This window comes from Archocentrus centrarchus, chromosome 13 (assembly GCF_007364275.1).
Source record: "Archocentrus centrarchus isolate MPI-CPG fArcCen1 chromosome 13, fArcCen1, whole genome shotgun sequence".
In the NCBI taxonomy this organism is placed as follows: Eukaryota; Metazoa; Chordata; class Actinopteri; order Cichliformes; family Cichlidae; genus Archocentrus; species Archocentrus centrarchus.
This window is the reverse complement of record NC_044358.1, coordinates 3,167,597-3,185,796: the sequence shown is the minus strand read 5'-3', so window position 1 is coordinate 3,185,796 and position 18,200 is coordinate 3,167,597. Positions and strand designations below refer to the sequence as shown.

Below are 18,200 nucleotides of genomic sequence, written 5' to 3'. Positions count from 1 at the left end.
AACTTCGCTTCTTTCTCTTTCAGATTTTCCAGCAGATAATTTTTCTTCCTTTTTCTCTTCCTGATAAAGCTCAGTGTTTCCCCTTCGCCTGATTGCTGGTGATGACAAAAAACAAAAGGAGCCGCGATGAATGCTGAGATCGGTTGTTATGTGCTGTCACCAGCCAACAGGTCACCAAAGACACCCTGAGCGATGGACTGGATGGGGTGGAGGGGCAGAGTGGCAGCAAGGTGACAAAGGTGCCTAGTGATGAAAATAAATCAGAAGAGGAAGAATGGAGAGGTGGGGAGTGGTGGGGGGGTTCCCGGGAAATGAGGGTATTTGTCTTTAAGGAAGAGATCGGATGGCCAGGCATCTTTCTGGCCTTCATGATCACTGTTGTCAGCGCGACCGTTATAGCACAAAAATACAAGGGCCCTTTATGAGGCTGGAAGGTAATTGTGGGGTATAGGTTTCTGGGGTATGTGTGTATTAGAAAAGGAAAGAGAGACAGAATACCATGACACAGGTGCCTAGTCTTTTAAATGGCTGCTCAAGTATGAAGGGGAGAGGAGAGAGAGAGAGAAGAGGAGGGAAAGATGGCAGACAAAGTTTGTGTCTGAGAAGGTCTGTGTGTGTGGTTGTGTATGTGTTTTAGGGGGAAACAAATCTCCATCCTTGTCTTTTTATGCCGTCATTCACGGCCCACTCTTTCTTCCTACTCCTGCATCGGTGAAAACGACACAGGGAACGCCCCCCTCTCGCCTCAGGGTGGTGCTAATGGTGGTAGAGAGGTGGAGGGTCACCAGGACAATGAGGTCCTGTGTTGGCGGTCTAAACAGGTGCATTAATGGATACAGAAACTGACATGAAAGATGCCTGAAACGTTCTAGTGTTTGTGCCTCTTTTAGTTCATTGACTGGAGGTCATACTGAACAGTGATCGGTGCAACATTTGTTCTTTGAATCTTTCTTAACTTATAACGTATCCACACACTGGTTAGCACTGATACCTCACAGCAAGAAGGTCCTGGGTTTGAATCTATCCACTGGCCGAGACCTGTCTGCGTGGAGTTTGTAAGATCTTTACGTGCGTGCGTCTGTTCACTCCAGGTAAACTGGCTTCATCCCCAATCCAGATACATGCTTGTTAGGTTAACTTGTGATTCTAAAATGGTCATGGGTGTGAATGTGAATGCTTGTCTGTCCCTCTGTTTTGGTCCTGTGATTGACTGGCAACCTGTTCTGTACCCCACCTCACCACATGGCAGATGGGGTAAGCTCAAGCCCCCAATGAAGTGGATGAGATGGATGGATGAATGAATAAAAATCAGGTGATCCAAATTTTCATTCTTCTCAATGGTATAACCCGAGGTGGGTAGAGATGGCCAGATGGTTAGTAAGCTACAACTATTTAAAGGTGGAATATACAGGCACAGGTAACCACTAATTAATGATATGTAAAAGAGCACAAAAATGCTAAAAAGAACATATTTTCGGCGCCTGGGTGGCTTAGCGGTGAAGCCGGCGACCACATACATATGCCGCGTTGCGGTGCGGGCAGCGCGGTTTCGCGTCCCGGCCCGGCGCCGATTTGCCCGCGTGTCTTCCCCTGTATCTTTCCCCCATTTCCTGTCTCTCTCCACTGTCAAAAAGCCGCTGTGGCCAAAAATACAAAAAAGAAACATATTTTCTATTCTTAGTGATCACTTGAAGTTCTTTTATAAGATGCATTCATTCGTATAGTGCTTTAATTTTAAAGCATTAACTGTCATGGTCCTGGGCCTTTGGTCCAATATTTTCAGTTTCAGTGTTTCAGTTTGTGAGTATTTAGGTTCTGTTAGTGTTTTGTGGGTTTTTCTCAGTGTGTTTGTCTCCCCACGTCTATATTTCTGTTACACACTTTCTGTCTTATTTTGATAGTCTCTTGTTTCATGCTGATTGCGCTCAGTTTGGCTTCCCCTTGTCTCGTTTGTGTGATTCTGTCCACCTGTTTTCCTGTTTCCACTCTCTTCCCGTTATCCCTTCTGTATTTATTGTCTGTGTTTTTGTCAGTTCTTTGTCGTGTTGCCATCAGCAGCTCTCCTCGTGGTGGTGTGCCCATCTGTTCCTTGTTTTTGCCTGGAGAGCCTGAGTTGTGGATTGTTCTACCAGGTTCAGTTCTTTGAAGGATTCTGTATGTTGCCTGCAAACCTCAACATTAAAGCCACTTAAAGTTTATTTGCCGAGTCCTGCATTTTGGGTCCTAACTCTGCCATAATTGCACTTTATATTCTGACCACACTCTAGAGCAGGGATCCTCAAATCCAGGCCTCGAGGTCCGGTGTCCTGCAGGTTTTAGATGTGTCTCTGCTTCAACACACCTGAGTCAAATATAGAAGTCATTAGCAGGACTCTGGAGAACTTGACTGTATACTGAGGAGGTCATTCAGCCATTTGAATCAGGTGTGTTGGATCAAGGACACATCTAAAACCTGCAGGACACCAGACCTCGAGGCCTGGATTTGAGGATCCCTGCTCTAGGTAAAGATGTGAACCAACATTTAAGGCCAGAAATTTCTAAAGATTTAGAGCAGGTATAGAAAAAAGCCCTGCTCTCTCAGCATTCAGTCCTTAGAGCTTAGAAGAGACAATGACAGGTGTGAGGAGCTCTGGTCTTTTAGTAGTATGGAGACAACAATCCCTTAATGTAAGAGGGAGGGAGACCATTTGCAAAGATTAATGTGGATTTTAAGTACAATTCTGTATTTATAACTGGGAGAAATTATACGTATAACTGGTTATCTGCACAAAGGTGCAGATACCGGGTCTTGCTGATGGGTTAAGGACCTTCTACGGCTCTGTCCAGTCACCTGTCTCCTGGAATCTCCTCCGTGCTCTGGAGACTGTGCTGGGAGATGCAGCAAACCTCCTGGTAATGGCACGTAATGATGTGCCATCCTGGAGGAGCTGGTCTACCTGTGCAGCTGCTGTATGGTCCAGGTATGGCCTCGTGCTACCAGTAATGACACTGACCCTAGCCAAGTGCAAAACTACTGAAAAATCAGAAAAGATGACTAGTGAAAAAATGTCAGTGCCCCCCCCCCCCCCACCTGCAAAACCATTGTTGCCCCTCTAGTGCACCTGTTGTTCATTTAACTAACACTAAAGCAGCTGAAACTGATTAACAACCCTCTCTGCTAATTAGCTGAGCACATGACTTGATGCTACACTCTGACTAAAAAAGGGTTCCTTTATTTTTTTGTGAAGTGTACAATGACGTTCAGTTCTTCAGTAGAGGACCGGAAACTTTTCATTGCATTTTCAGTTTGTGCAAATAAATAAATAGGATGGCAATTTAGGAAAAGGCATTAATTCACAATATCTTTTGTGTTCTACTCTTAGAATTTGGAAACCAGATGATGGAACAGCACTTTACTAACATTTCACTTTTGAGTGAAAGCAACACCCCCAGTATGCACACACACACACACTCTTACAGACAGTGGTGGTAACTGAGCTGTGATAATGTGGGGTGGATGTGTCTAATGGCTGACAACTGCTGATCCCACACTGATTAATTCACTGCTTCACAGGATGTTGCGAATGGACTGACACACACTAGACTGAAGTTACAACAAGGACAAACATACAGCACACATGTCTGTACATATAGGTTAGATGAAGAGCACACACAGTGTAAGTGACACCACTTTTTGTCAAGAACATTTGAGTAGAGCTTTGGAAATTAAAGATTCTGCAAAAAAAATGATCACATTTGAGTTGTCTACACTGGTCTGAGACTCGTATATTGTTCTGTTCTCTCTCTCTCACACACACACGCGCACACACACACACACACACACACACACACACACACACACACACACACACACACACACACACACACACACACACACACACACACACACACACAGACCAGTGCCAAAGTCCAGTAGTGCTCTGAAGTGTCTTCAGCATTCTCTGATAAGCCGGCTTCATCTTGTCCTGCCTGCTCAGCTCTGCCGCCAGCTAACACACTATCACTGATTCACCACCACAGATAATTTTCACAGACACACACATATACAGATTAAAAGCAGTGAGGCAGAGACGTGGCGACAAAGACAAGGATGTACGTACACACGCGCCAAGGATGACAACAACAAAAACAACAACATGGCTGATGCTACAGACGAGGCTTTTGTGTTGTTTCCTGTTGTGGAGCAGGGTGTCTTTCTTTACAGAGTCAAAACACAACTACAGTAGTGTGGACGGGGACTGGGAGATTTATCAGTGCACGTGCACATGTGTGCGCACACACACGCACGCACACGCATACACACAGGTAAGATTAAATAGACTTTCTTTCAGTCTTGTGTTATCTCCCTTTCTGGTCTGTCTCCTTTTCTTTCTTTCTTGATATGACCTCCTGGGCCACAAATGCCACTGTGTAGTCTAGCTGGGATTGAGGCTGCCTCTACACATACACTAAAACACACATAGCAAGGCTTGGGGTGCAGATAGGGAGTATTGATACCAGCAACACATTCATTCTGTGTTTTGCAGCTGGTGGAAAGTGAGACAGTAGTGTTGCTGTTGTGCTCCTCTGTCCCCTCTGTTAAAGACAGACATGCTGGATCAAGAAGTCACAACTGGAAGCACTGTACATCACTTTCTGTGTGTGTGAGAGTGTGCGTGAGTGTGTCCCATGCAGACGGCGTCCCATCACCTCAGGGAAGGCAGAGATAAGCAGAGTGTATGGGCTGAGATAAGATGCGAGCAGACACTGGGGAGACTGACTGACTGTAAGTGAGTCACTGTAGGAAGAGCTGCAGCTTTATGAACTCACAGGGCCTGAGGACTCTCAAAGAAATTGTTTTAGTTTCACAGACATGGTTAGAAAACATGCCACAGACTTTTATTTATGTCACAAAAGTAATGACAGAATCCCTGTCAGTGTACTGAATACTTTTTTTTTTAATTTAGGGCATACAGACAGAGACATAAACCTCATTTCACAGGTTATAAAGTCAGATATAGCCTCATGAGTGCAATATTTTACACCTGCGGGCATTCATGTTTTTGTATTTCATATGCAATGTCACAAGTGAATGATAATTTTCCTTGTAACAAATGTGCATTCCAGACATACAGTAGTGTTTTAGTTTGTGTCCAAACTTTTGACTGGTACTGTATATATTCACATGGTTTTAAGGTTTGCCTGTGGATATATTTCTGATGTGATGACAATTCATATGACAGTACATAAGCACATATGCGCTTCAGATGTTGCACACTTAACTATACTATAATACTATATACTATATTGTTTCACCTGATGCAAAACTGCGTCATGGCATATTGTCAGAAACATTGTGATAACTCTGAGCAGAGTTCTCCATGCCACTATCGTAGCTTTTTAAAACCAGACACCACGAGCACGGTGAATGATCTGATTGTGACTCTGTATGCTCATACAGCAGGCCCGCTCTAAAGCATCATCCGTCTGGACTGTTCTGGACCAAAATTTTCTAAATTACCATCATGTTGTAATTCAACACTTGAAACTTGCAAAGAGCGTGTAAGACACATATGCCACACATATGCCAAAGATGACAGAAGTTGTTCACTGCAAAAACAGTCAAAGTTGAACTGGAAGCATAAAAATGGGGCTGGACTATACTTCTGAATTCTGAGTTAGTGTCACGACAAGTCTTAATGCAGTACAGTACAAATTTTTTTAAGGCTGATATAACACACACACACACACATATATATACAGTTTGGCATATTTAGAATACAAACTAACTGTATTATGTTACAGTTAGAGTTGAAACAGATGGTAATCCCAGTAGAGTTCAGTTTTTTTAAATCAATAATTTAAAGAGATTACTTACAACTTAAAACTGCATTACTGGCTTAGAAATATAAAAGGCATCACTGACATCCAATACAATAGTGTATCTGCACTACTGTAGATTGAGCGTGGATTGTAGCCTCCCACCCACACACAACAGGAAGGAGGTGACACACAGACCGGCAGGAATGCATTTTTCACCCTGGAAATTCAAGGATCGTTTCACAGACAACAAAGAAAGCCACAATATTATTGTGCAGTGCAGTGTCTGCTTGACAGAAGCCGCCACTAACTAGCTTAAAGATACACATTGTGAGTAATTTTTATTAAGCTTAAGTTGAATGCATGCTAACCAAAGTGCCTACCTGACACTCTCTCCCTGACTGAACTGAAAAATCTTGTTTTCATTAAACCAGATGCCCCTATATTTGGACGACAGAGTAGAGCCTCAAGGTAATGCTAGTGGCAGCTAGTTAACTTGATTAGCAAGGTGCTAATCAAGTTAACTATTAAATAGACTGCATTTTTTTTGTGAACAAGTGGACAATATGCTTAAAAAATGGATCAAACTGTAAAATGAACAGCTGATTCCGAACAGTGATGAAGAAGAAACACTGCCCACCTGTCTTTCATAGTAGCCAGCCAACTGAAGGCTGGTGGTTTGATTCCTGGCTGCTCCACTTAGGGCAAGATACTGAACCCTGATACATGCACCTGAGTGTGAATGTGTGTGGATGTTAGATAGAAAGCACGTAAGCACAGAAAAAAGTGGCTGCATGAATGTGTACGTGAATGGCTGAATGAGACATGTTTAAAGAATCAGTCCATTCACCATTTAAGTGGCCATTGGATTAAATGCAAATTTTGGCTTTTGTTTTTTTCACGTCTCAAAAGGGTTGCAACTCCACTTACCTACAGATCCTATATTTTATATATATAAGATGAAGAGAGAACTCCCATGACATGACAAGATCATATCTTCATGACATGGTTTCAAATGAATCTATCGTAACAAACAACATACTGTATGGTAACATAATTTGTATTTCATAAATGTTGCTAAGTTTTGCACCGTGCATCAAAGTGATTCCAGCAACTTCATCAGTTATCAGCTTTTCTGACCAAAGTTGCAGATGCTTACTTTGAAACTGGTCAGAATTCAATTCAGATTAACTGTCTGCACCTTCAAACCCAAGTTCTGCCACACACAGTCAAGTTCTGCAGAGGGTGAGACAAAAGTGATATGTGTCTGTGATAATGGCGGCGCCATGGCAGTGGCAGGACACAACCCCAAACCCACACACACAGACACTGATAAGCATCACCTCCATCCCTCGGCCTGGCTCTGTCCTGTCTCTCTGCTCTGCAGCAGTGAGAGAATACACAGAAAACATAAAGGAGATAGAAGAACCACTGAAGGAAGAAGATAGATGGAGGTGGAAGGAGGGATGTCACGATATCAGAAATTCTGCAGTCAGTACCAATACCAGCAGAATTGCACAATCCTCTACACCCAATTCAATACCAAATCAAAATAATCATTCTACATACTTAAAGTTAAAGAAAAATACATTTCTTTGAAATTTCTTTGAAATGTTAACATTATATTTTGTTGAAAAGAGTCAAATGTTAGGAAGGTTTCCGAGCAGCCTACTAATATTAGTTACACTGTATTAGCATAAGCATTTAACGTTAGCCAATGCAAACATTTCAGCCTACAGAGCAAAGTTGACTTCACAACGGCAGCTGTGTCAAACAAAATGATAATGTGCATTTCAGAAAAATGTAAGATGGATAATAATTTGGATGTTGTTACTATGAATCGAAACATACTCAACTTGAATTCTTTAAACAGATCTGGATGGCGGCCTTTCAGATGCTTTGCTGAATTGGGAGCATTTCCTCCCTTGGTCTGAGAAACCTGATATTATCCTTTGTGTGCCAGCTTTTGCAAATCAATTATCATCCCTCAGTGCATACACTGCCTACGGTACCTGTGGTAAGCCTAGGTTCTGATGACATCCTTAGGTGCAAAAAGAAGAAAAGTAAGGTTTGGAGGATCAGACAGATAAAGTGCTGTAGTTTAAAAGGAGAAGGAAGTAACCAGGCTGCCTGAAGCAAACAGAAACTTTGTAGTCAGTAGCAATACCAGTAGAATTGAATAGAATAGAATATAGCAGTGCAGCCTTGCCAGTGAGACTGCAAGGTTGTATTTATTCTGAGATTATAAAGGTTTAAACAATGACACTGTTTTAGCACCACAAAAACTGCATATCTGATCACAAATGAGGTCAACAAAGAAGTGCATATTTCACAGTTTACAACATTTGCTTCAAAATTAAAAGCATTTACATTTTATCATAGAGCCTGTATGAGGGAAACGGCATGGTTTGAAAAGCACAATAATGCATGCCTCTGTAATATGTTTCCATTTTACATATCACAAAATTCATAAAGACATGAATTTAAAATTGAAATCAAGTTTTCTTTGTTTCCTTGCAAGGAACTATGAATTATTAAATATCTGTGTGCCTGCTGCATGTCAAACCTAATTTACCATTTCAGCTGAAAATGAACAGTCTGATTTCACTGTGTTGTTTAATGCATCACAAATGCACATTTAGGTAATGCTTTTGAAACAGCTAATTAATCAGTAACTGATCACAATCACAATAACATTACTGGAAAAAAATACTTGTTTGGTACAATATGTGAAGCTGAATCCAATGCAGCAATTACAACAAGGAAACCAAATCTTTCAAATTCTACATCTTAAAATTTTAAAATTCTTTCTTTCTTTCTTTCTTTCTTTCTTTCTTTCTTTCTTTCTTTCTTTCTTTCTTTCTTTCTTTCTTTCTTTCTTTCTGTCTGTCTGTCTGTCTGTCTGTCTGTCTGTAACATGCATATAAATAATGTAAATACAGGATATGGTGACTCAAAGAACGGGGTCATGTTCAGTAGGGAAAAAAATACACTAAATAAATAATGGTTCAACCCACATCTACATTAATCAGTTTAAAGCTGCACATGGTGTCAAGCACCTCTTGGTATGTGTTGAAAAGCAGGGAAGGGTGGGACAAGAAAAGACACGCTATCAGATGTGTAAAATTATTTGTGACACACCTTCTTGTGACACCAGTCGCAAATATTTCTTGACACCTGACTGAAAAAGCCAGTGGTGGCAGTGTGTCAGTGTGCGGGCAGATCAGATGGATGAAACTCTGTCACAAGACACAGCAGATAATGCCACGGATGCCACAGACGCTTTTCTATCTCCTTTATCAAACGCAGAACAACAGGATATAATGTCACGCAATAAAGGATGATTCCTTGAACCCGCTGGCTGTAAGATCAGGCTCACAAACACACTTTCACAATGCCTGTGTTGAGAGTAAAAGACATATTTTACAGGAAATCCTCTGAGTGTGATTGGATTATCAAACATCATAACCAGATTAAAGCAGCCATGCTATTAAAAATCACTTGGAGCCAAATCAATCCTGTCAAATAGCTAATAGACTCTGCAAGCCTATTCAGTCACACATGCATATCAATATGCTGGAATACAATGGCAATGCAAAACAACATCTGCAGCTCGGTATGGTGGGATGTAGCAAAAGTGGAGAATGAAGAGTGTAAATGACCCCTAATCCACCTGAATGGGATTGTTCAGGTTTTAGGCAATATCAGAGGAAAGCTCTTTAGCAATAAAGTCATTTTGCTATGGCAGATAAAGGAGTATGTAGGTAAACTCCAATTACACTGACTGAATTTTTACACCTGGATATTATTATTAGAATTATTACACTGTCATTACTACTACTTTGCCTTCATCTACAACTTGGAAACAAGTCTCTCAGAAACCTTGCACCAACAAACTGATCAGTCTGAGCTTCTTTTAAAAGCACAGCTGTTTTGGGATGAAAACACTGCACTTCCAAGTAGGTATGTTACAGCATTTTAGTCCACTCTGTAACAGATTTTTTGTGAAACACTTCTGTAAGCCTTGGTGTAGTTGTCAGATATCATGTACTGTAAACCCAGATGCTTAACGTAATTAAATTCTACTGAATTTAATATTTTATGTTTCTGTGCCCTTTTTTTTCCTTTCTCAGTTCATCACACTGAATATTTCTGATCAGAGGTGCAGATAGTAATGTGCAGTGTGATGTTTAACTCTGTGAAACATTTGAGGAAAACACACCTCAGTGCTTACCAAGAGTGACTCTTTGGTGGCCATAAAAGTTTCATGCAAGACAAAAGTAACAAGTAAAAATTACATTTATAATTTACATTTGTAATTGTCTTATCGGATTTGAGAATAGAATTACTGCCCAAAGTAGTTATTTTACAGTGATGCAGGTAATATCAAACTTGAAAAAGTTCAAATGGAAATATGAAGTTTCAATTAAAAAAAAAAAGAAAAAAGGTATGGTTATGTAGTTAAAAAAATGTTCTGTAATCTTATTCCTAGGGCTGCATAATTAATCTGATTTTAATCTCAATCACAATTTTGGCTTCCTACAATCAAATGAGCATGCTACATTTAAAATGAATGTTTTGCCAAATTAAAACGCAGAGCAAATCAAGCTCTCCCCCAAAACAGCCAATCACAGCTGTTCCCTTACACGTGCAGTTTAAGTTTCCTAGACTAATCTGGACAAGTAACACTATGTTAAAAGACAGATATACTGTATATACCAAAATTCAAATGTCTAACACAGCAGGAGGGGAAGAACTTGCACCCTTATGCCAATCATCATTTGTTATTTGATAATACTTTGTATTAGTGCAAGTGAATATTAAAGAAGAAGATCATATGCAAAGAGTGCTGTGTGTTGCACTACAAAGCAACACAAATTACTTATCCAACCGCTTGAAGAAATGCCACAAATGCAGCATAATCAATGAATGAAGGCCAAGAAAAGTAATGCAATGGCTGCTAACTGGAATCGTCCAACATCAACTCACACATCCATAAAAGCAACACACTGAAATCACCAATGTAATCACATTCCATTTGGCCAAAGATGTGTGTCCACTAAACACAGTGAGTAACAGATTTTTAAGGAAAATGTTGAACATACTGGTCAAAAGATGTTACGTATCTCTTCATGCAATTATTTTTCCAAAGTGGTAATACCTGCACTGTCTGCAAAATGTACTGGGAGAAAGAAGGATCTCAGAGCTGTAAGTACAGCTTTACTATGAATTTTATTCATATCCATCACTCAGGTACAATGAATGAAGTGAAAGACTTTATATTATGTGTCTGCAAAGGCTAATTTATAAAGACTGATTAACAAGAATGTAGCACAATGTAAAGGCGAAGACAGTACCCTGCACAATTAATTTAGTACTACATTTTAATCAAACATTAAAATCTAATATTAATATATCTATATATGTTTGTGGGGTTTTTTGTTTTCTTAGAGATGCCCTAAATTTAGGTGAATAAAGATGACCAGTTTTACTCTGATAGAAAGATCTGTACAGTTGTGAAAGCAACATTTACATATGATACATAATTAAACATTTTTGTAACTAAAATCAATAAATAACCACAATCTCAATACTGAAAAAAATTATCCTAATTATCATTTTGGGCATAATTGTGCAGCCTTACTTAATCTTATTAAACAGGTAAATAACAAGTTCAGATCATGGCGACTAAACATTTACGAGGGTACAGATAATATTTAAACACCTGAAACACTGAGTTTGAAGTGAATTAGTTTAAACAAAAACTAAAACAATCAATTACATTAATTTTCCTGAATTCTGTTAACTTATTTGGGTTCACAGTACTTTAAGTCAACAACTTAAAACCAATTATGGTAAAAGTCTAAATGTCACAAAAACCTAATTTATCAAACTTCTTAAAGCATTTACAGTGTTGAGCTTGAATATGGGAAGTAAATATGACCACCATGACAGCCAAAAACAGTGTCACAGCCTCGGCTGATGTGACTGACAGGAAAGATGTAAATAAAATACAACACATTTAACCGACAACTTCAGACAATAAGAGACATCGGTGAAGCAGTTGGAGCAAAATGTGAATGAGGTAGCAAAATGATGGAGGAGGAGAAGCAAATGTGTATCACAACGCACAAGAGGAGGTACTCAGAAAGTGTCAACGTGAAGTTTCTTACCTGATCCTGCATCCATGATGTTGGACTGGCCTCGGCGATCAGCCACCAACCGTGATGAGCCCGGCATGCTGACTGGCTCTGAACGTACCGGCTGGATCCTAAACGTATTTATTATGCGTCCATTAGTACACACACATTCACACACACAAAAAAAGACACACATTTAATTTAGGGGTCCTGATGCTTGTAAACTGGATCTGGTTCCTCGTGTAGATCCTGTTTGTGTTAAGGCTGTTAAAATGGTGTGCACTTCTACAACATATACAAAGTACCTGCGGCTGTGTAGGTCTAGGTCATCTGTGTCAAAGTCCAAAAGGGGCTGCTGGACATCACTGGGGCCCTGGGACTGAAGCACTGAGGATGAAGAGGAGATGACTGTGGTCTGGCCTGAAGGATGAATGGTCTTAAACTGAAACTGCGGGCCCATCCACAGGCGCCGGTGGGGGCCTGTATGAGTCACAATCTCCACCTGAAATGTGGTGAAAAGATTTATGAGAGGATAAAATAATTTGTCTTTCAAACATAGCTGGGCAATGTCTTCAAATTCTCTGCAGCCAGATAAAAGCTAACCGTTACAATGTTAACATGCTGATGCAACTAAATATTAGCTACACCTGATGACGGAAAGTATCTGATGAACCCTCTTATAAACTTTATGCATAGTATTATAATTAGGACGGAATGTTTAGCATGTAAGTTTAGGATGTTAGTGTGCTAATATTTGCTCACTGGCACAAAACACAAAGTGCAGCTGACAGGAATATAATTACTTTTGCATGTATTTTGTTATATAGCAGTATTGGCCCAGTAGCAATATTATCAGTGGATTTCATTCAAAAGCCACAAATACCAAAATACTAGAGGAAATTTTAGGAGCTCAGCAAAACTCATTGGAAACCAAAATTTAAGAAAAGCTTCAAGAAAAGATATTAATAAACCACAGATGTTTCTGTTAAATATACCCAAACTCCTCTACTAATCTGTCATCACTTGGTTAAGGACACAGTGCTTTCAACTTGTCTGAGAAGCCATCAATGGTGGATTTCACAGGGTGGATCTGGCATCTATGTGCCAATACTGAAAAACTCCATGCAGTACTCAGATGAACTCAGTTACATGACATCAAACTAAAAGCTTGCTATACTTGTGTACCACTAAAAGTCTGACGATGATGTCAGAACTCATCAATGTCTTGTGTGTGTTGGAAGTGCTAGGAGCCTGATGGGAAGCCTTCCCAGAGGGTTAATAGAAGTGTGACACTAGCAACGGCATGGCAGCAAGGCTGAAGTGAGGCCTACAGGGAGAATAAGATGGCACTGCTATGGCAGGCAGTCCATGGGTGCCTGAGCTGAGTGGCACTAATGCTGGCTAAAAGTAGGATAGGAGAAGGTTATGGAGTGGCTGACTCATAAACATCAGACTATTACTGCCTCGTCTATTCTCCATCTCTTCTTTGCTTTTATTGAACAACCATCTCCTGCCTTGGACTCCCGCTTTTCACTGCTCTCCCAAGCTGTCTCTGACTTTTGAATCCCTGCAGCAATTAACATGCCTCTCGGTGTCTCACTGTTCACATTTCATTATCTTTATTTCATACACATCTATCTCTCCCCTCACCCCAGCACTCTGCTGACTATTTTGCTTCAGTGTGGCTTCCATGTTCTAACATCTCAAATAATCTCTCAATTATGCTGTGTGTCTGTTTATATGCACATAGACACATTTATACATATGAGGTCTATCACAGCTGTGCAAATATGGCCACAGAAGGAGGGAGGAGGATTGTCACTTTGCGCGCGCGCGTGTGTGTGTTTTTCCAGTTAACACCATCAATGTCACGCCCAGCCACAGAGCCAGACAGCTGCCAGTGTGCTCTCTTTGCAATGGCATGGTAGGTCCAGATGTTACAGTCCACTATCAACCCTCAATGCCCATCCCTCTTCAGACATGCTGGGCACAGCCAGTTAACATGTTTCCACAGATTTGCCCATACCGCTGTAGCCTGAACACCAAATTAACCAAATCAGATCTCTGTCACTGTAAAATAATGTTTTTCTTTCTTAAACATCTAACTGGTCAAGATCGAGAGATCAAGAACAGCATCTAGAATAGGTCACTAATGATGTGAATCTGTGGTTTTTTTCTTTATTTTTTTTGGTTTCCCCGGACATCCTGAATATTTTTACTCTTACACTATCATTACCATTGTTCATCTTTAAGACAGTAAAAGCATATCAGACCAGCATTTTGTGTAAGTTTGGCCATTTTGTCTGGGATGCATTATCATTAAGGACCTTGGAAATGATTGATTGAGATTAACTTAAGAAGCTGAACAGATATTTGCACTCAGTCCATTGTTGTGCTCTTAATAGTTTCTTTCCAAGCTAATTTATGACCATAAAGTATTTGGCATATGTATTTATGGCCTTTGTTTTTGCCCTGTTTTTTCCTGTTACTGTATCTAATATCTTAGGAATTTTAAGACGACACATTTCTTCCCAATTATTTGTCTCCTAATACATTTATGTATTAGGAGACAATGGACTCTATAAGGTGGAGTGAACTCTTTAAGGAGTTTTTGTTGTCCACTGACAATCAGCTGAAGGGCAACTGACACTGACTGGCAGCAAATGGCACAGCACTGCAGTGAGCTGAAGGACGGACAAGGAGGGTCACAAACCTCACATTTTATTAGGGGATGGCCGATCAATCCTAAATCCCAACCTAATGCCACAATGCCCACTGAAAATCTAATGAGAGCCACTGATATGATATAATGAAATCCACGAAGCAGTAGTTAGCCTCTAATTCAATATAGCCTATATGTATTTAGCATTTCTCAGTCCACAAAGCTATTACGCTTGATATCTTGTGGCTTTTCTTCCTATTCTAGAGAGACTGAAGCAAAGAGGAAACTAACCTGTATAACTGATGCAGAAGAAAAAGGGTTAAAATATCCTACATTCTTTCACAGTAAAACATTATGTCCAAATCATCTCATTCTAATGCTGGAAGAGCTGTAGAATTAAATCTTAAACCACTGACAGATACATTCTTATTACTGCTCTGACAAGAAGTAACCCAACATACAGGTTGGTGCAATGGATAGTTTTGCTCCTGGCAAACTATCATGGCAGATATGAACAAGGGCCTCTGCTGGCTAAGCGAAGTACATTTTAACCAATCAATTATGTATGCAGTGGAATTATTGATGGTGAAAATGTAGCAGGCTACCTGCCGACACTAGTGATAAGTGCTACGAGTGTTAACCAAGCTGAAAAGACCTGGGTGAGTGTGTCAGATTTGCACACTCAATCCAGGTCATGTTCACAGTATTTGCCCAGAGCAAATACTGTGAACATTCTTAGTGTAGAAAAACAAAATTATTTGTTATTGCAATTACAAAAGCAAGCAGACACAGTAATGTCAAAGCAGAATAAAATAAAGACAAGGACAACTTTTGAATTATTAGTTTAGTGCAAAATTTCACTTGGGTTGGGAGGAATGTCCCGACTGCGCTCTAATTTACATTTTTAAATGATAATTTCATTTATTGAGGGAATAAAAAAAGCTATCCCGACCTACCTGGCCCTGTGTGAAAAAGTATTTGCCCCCTAAACCTAGTTACTGCTTGTGTAACGCTTAGCAGCAAGAACTGCAGTCAAGCATTTGCAATAACTGGCAGTGAGTCTTTCACATCGCTGTGGAAGAATCTTGGCCGACTCTTTTTGCAGAATGCCACATTGGAGGGTTTTTGAGCATGAATAGTTGTTTATGGTCATGCCAAAGCATCTCAATTGGATTTAAGCCCAGACTGTGATTACTTTTTTCTGAACTATTCAGAGATGAACTTGCTGGTATGTTTCGGATCATTGTCCTGCTCCATAACCCCAAGTGCGCTTGAGTTTCAGGGCACGAACTGATGGCCAGACATTCTCCTTCAGGATTTTCTGGTAGAGAGCAAACGTCATGGTTCCATCAATTACGGTAAGTGGTCCAGGTGCAGAAGCAGCAAAGCAGCTCCGGACCATCACACTACCATTTCAGTGATTTCTTGATTCAGCAGGTCTGGCAGTTATCAGGCCTGGGTGTAGCTAGTGAAACTGAACTCAGCTTTCCAAAACAAGACCCACCACTGATGGTAATCTCCTCCCATGATTAATAAAAATGTAAAATAAATCTGGAAGTCAGGATAACATTTCAGCCCCATTTAGAAACCCCTCAGCAGACATCTTATTACCTTCTGCGAAACTACTTTGCCCTAATTTGGAGGCCTTGCCTTAAACTTTTATCCAAATACTTTTAGTCAACCCTGGGTTAGTAAAAATATAACACATATTCCAGTAAAAATGTTAATACTACTCATTAAATCAAAGCATGGTAAACAAATTAGAGACAAAAGTGTATAATAAATAATGTCTTTCTATGTAAAAAAATCTTTAATAATAAATCAGACATAATGCATACTTACCAGGTATTTACATTACATTATACTCATGTGTCTGCACGAATATTATTACATAATGCACCCATACTCTGCTGATATCAAAGAATTTTGTATAACATCACTGTAATCAACCATGTACAAAACATAATGCAACCAAGTTTTTTACATTTGAGCAATATTGATGAGCAGTAGGTATGGCTTTAATATTGCTAAATGATGAGTCAGAGTCTGAACTATGAGTCCATGAGTCATCCCTGACCAACATGTTAGACAATGATCACCAACTAATCAATAAGCCTGCAGCCTAGAACTGATGTTACTATAAATAGATGGGCTTTTTACCTTGAAATTTGGGATTCCCCAGTTTGTCACTATCTAGCTACTGCCAGCTGTTCAGTAACCTCTGTCAGTTGCTAGATATGGGGAATCCCCACTTTCTCCATTTCAGTTGATAATGGTTATGTATAGTCAATCACACAGTACAATATGATCATATGATTAGGCTAAGCCAATCAAGCATGAGAAAGAGGCTGCATATCATTAGCATATATTATAATGGCATTATCAGCCTGAAATCGTCAATGTTGTTTAATGTTGACCCACAAACTGCATTAAAAATTGCTAATTTAATTCCTGTAAACCACCATAAAGTGTAGAAGCAGGTGTTACTTTTATATTGTGCTTTTCTTCTATGAAGTGTCATTAATTGATCTTTGAATTGGTATTTGTTCATTCCATCACATAATAATAGGCCTTAAGCATTGGATATTATCTTTTGTTGGTAATTAAGGTATGTGAATATCTGGTACTGGGATAGCACAGTGTAGAAGTACTAACAAAATAGTCTTTGTCACTTTACAGACCATATAAATTAGATGCTGAAAAATATAGAACAAGTGAAATCAAACTATTAAACACTTTGTCCTTGACTCACACTAAGTCAGTGTAATGCTGAGTCAAACAGAAGCCTTACCTGAGAGAGCCACTCCTCATCATCCTGTCCACTGTGGTCTGATGCCAGACTGTCGGATGACTCGTGACGCGTGATTGGGCCTGGGCTTCCTGGAGGCATTGCTGAGAGAAAATACATGCAAACAAAACAAAAGATTACACATTATATACAACAATGTTATACTTCGAAGCTGACTACACCCAATATTTTGTGCCATTATCCAGTACCATCATAGTTCTTAAGCTGAAAATACGGTAAAACTCAAGTTCCATCCCCCTACATGAGTGACACTGCCATCTTTTGGAGAAGGATATCAGTAAGGCAAAAAAGGGAAATGAATCTCATATTACATATTAACAATTTACACAAATTAGCATGTTTAGGAAATTATACCTGACAAGTAGTTTATTGAAATATCTCATTAGGATTTAAGCCATACTCATACACATGGGATGGGTGAAGTTAGTTTAAGCTCAAATCCAATAAGTTTAGATTTGATGACTCACTGGATGAAAGTTTGTGTTTTTGGGTGAGAGTCTGTTTTTCTAAGATTAAAAATTGGTGGATAAGGAGAGAAAAGTACATACTGGTTCATGCCAGTGTGAATAAAAAAAGCAAGAGTACAGTAAATTGTGAGAGCAAGAAACTGAAAGTATATGTGTTACAGAGAGTGAAAGTGTCACAGAGAGACCCAGAGACAAATGGGGCTCCAGCAGGCTTGAATAAGCAAGGATGGAGAATGAAGCCTAATTTGTAGAATCACTCCTTTCTCTATCTCCCACCTCAGGGATGGAGTTTATTTAACACAGGCGTGGCTAATAAACTCATC

The 18,200-nt window shown here is 39.8% G+C and overlaps 1 protein-coding gene across 2 annotated transcripts in view; it reads right to left on the bottom strand.

The window, feature by feature from the left end:
• The window catches only part of bcas3 (BCAS3 microtubule associated cell migration factor), a 479,890-nt gene that overhangs the window by 303,624 nt on the left and 158,066 nt on the right, over positions 1-18,200 (bottom strand). For both annotated transcript variants that reach the window (XM_030744094.1, XM_030744095.1), the window contains exons 20-22: positions 17,393-17,493; positions 12,245-12,441; positions 11,973-12,070 (exon numbers count right to left, since the gene is read on the bottom strand). In XM_030744094.1, the coding sequence (XP_030599954.1) occupies positions 11,973-12,070; positions 12,245-12,441; positions 17,393-17,493 (396 nt within the window). The remainder of the gene's footprint in view (positions 1-11,972; positions 12,071-12,244; positions 12,442-17,392; positions 17,494-18,200) is intronic.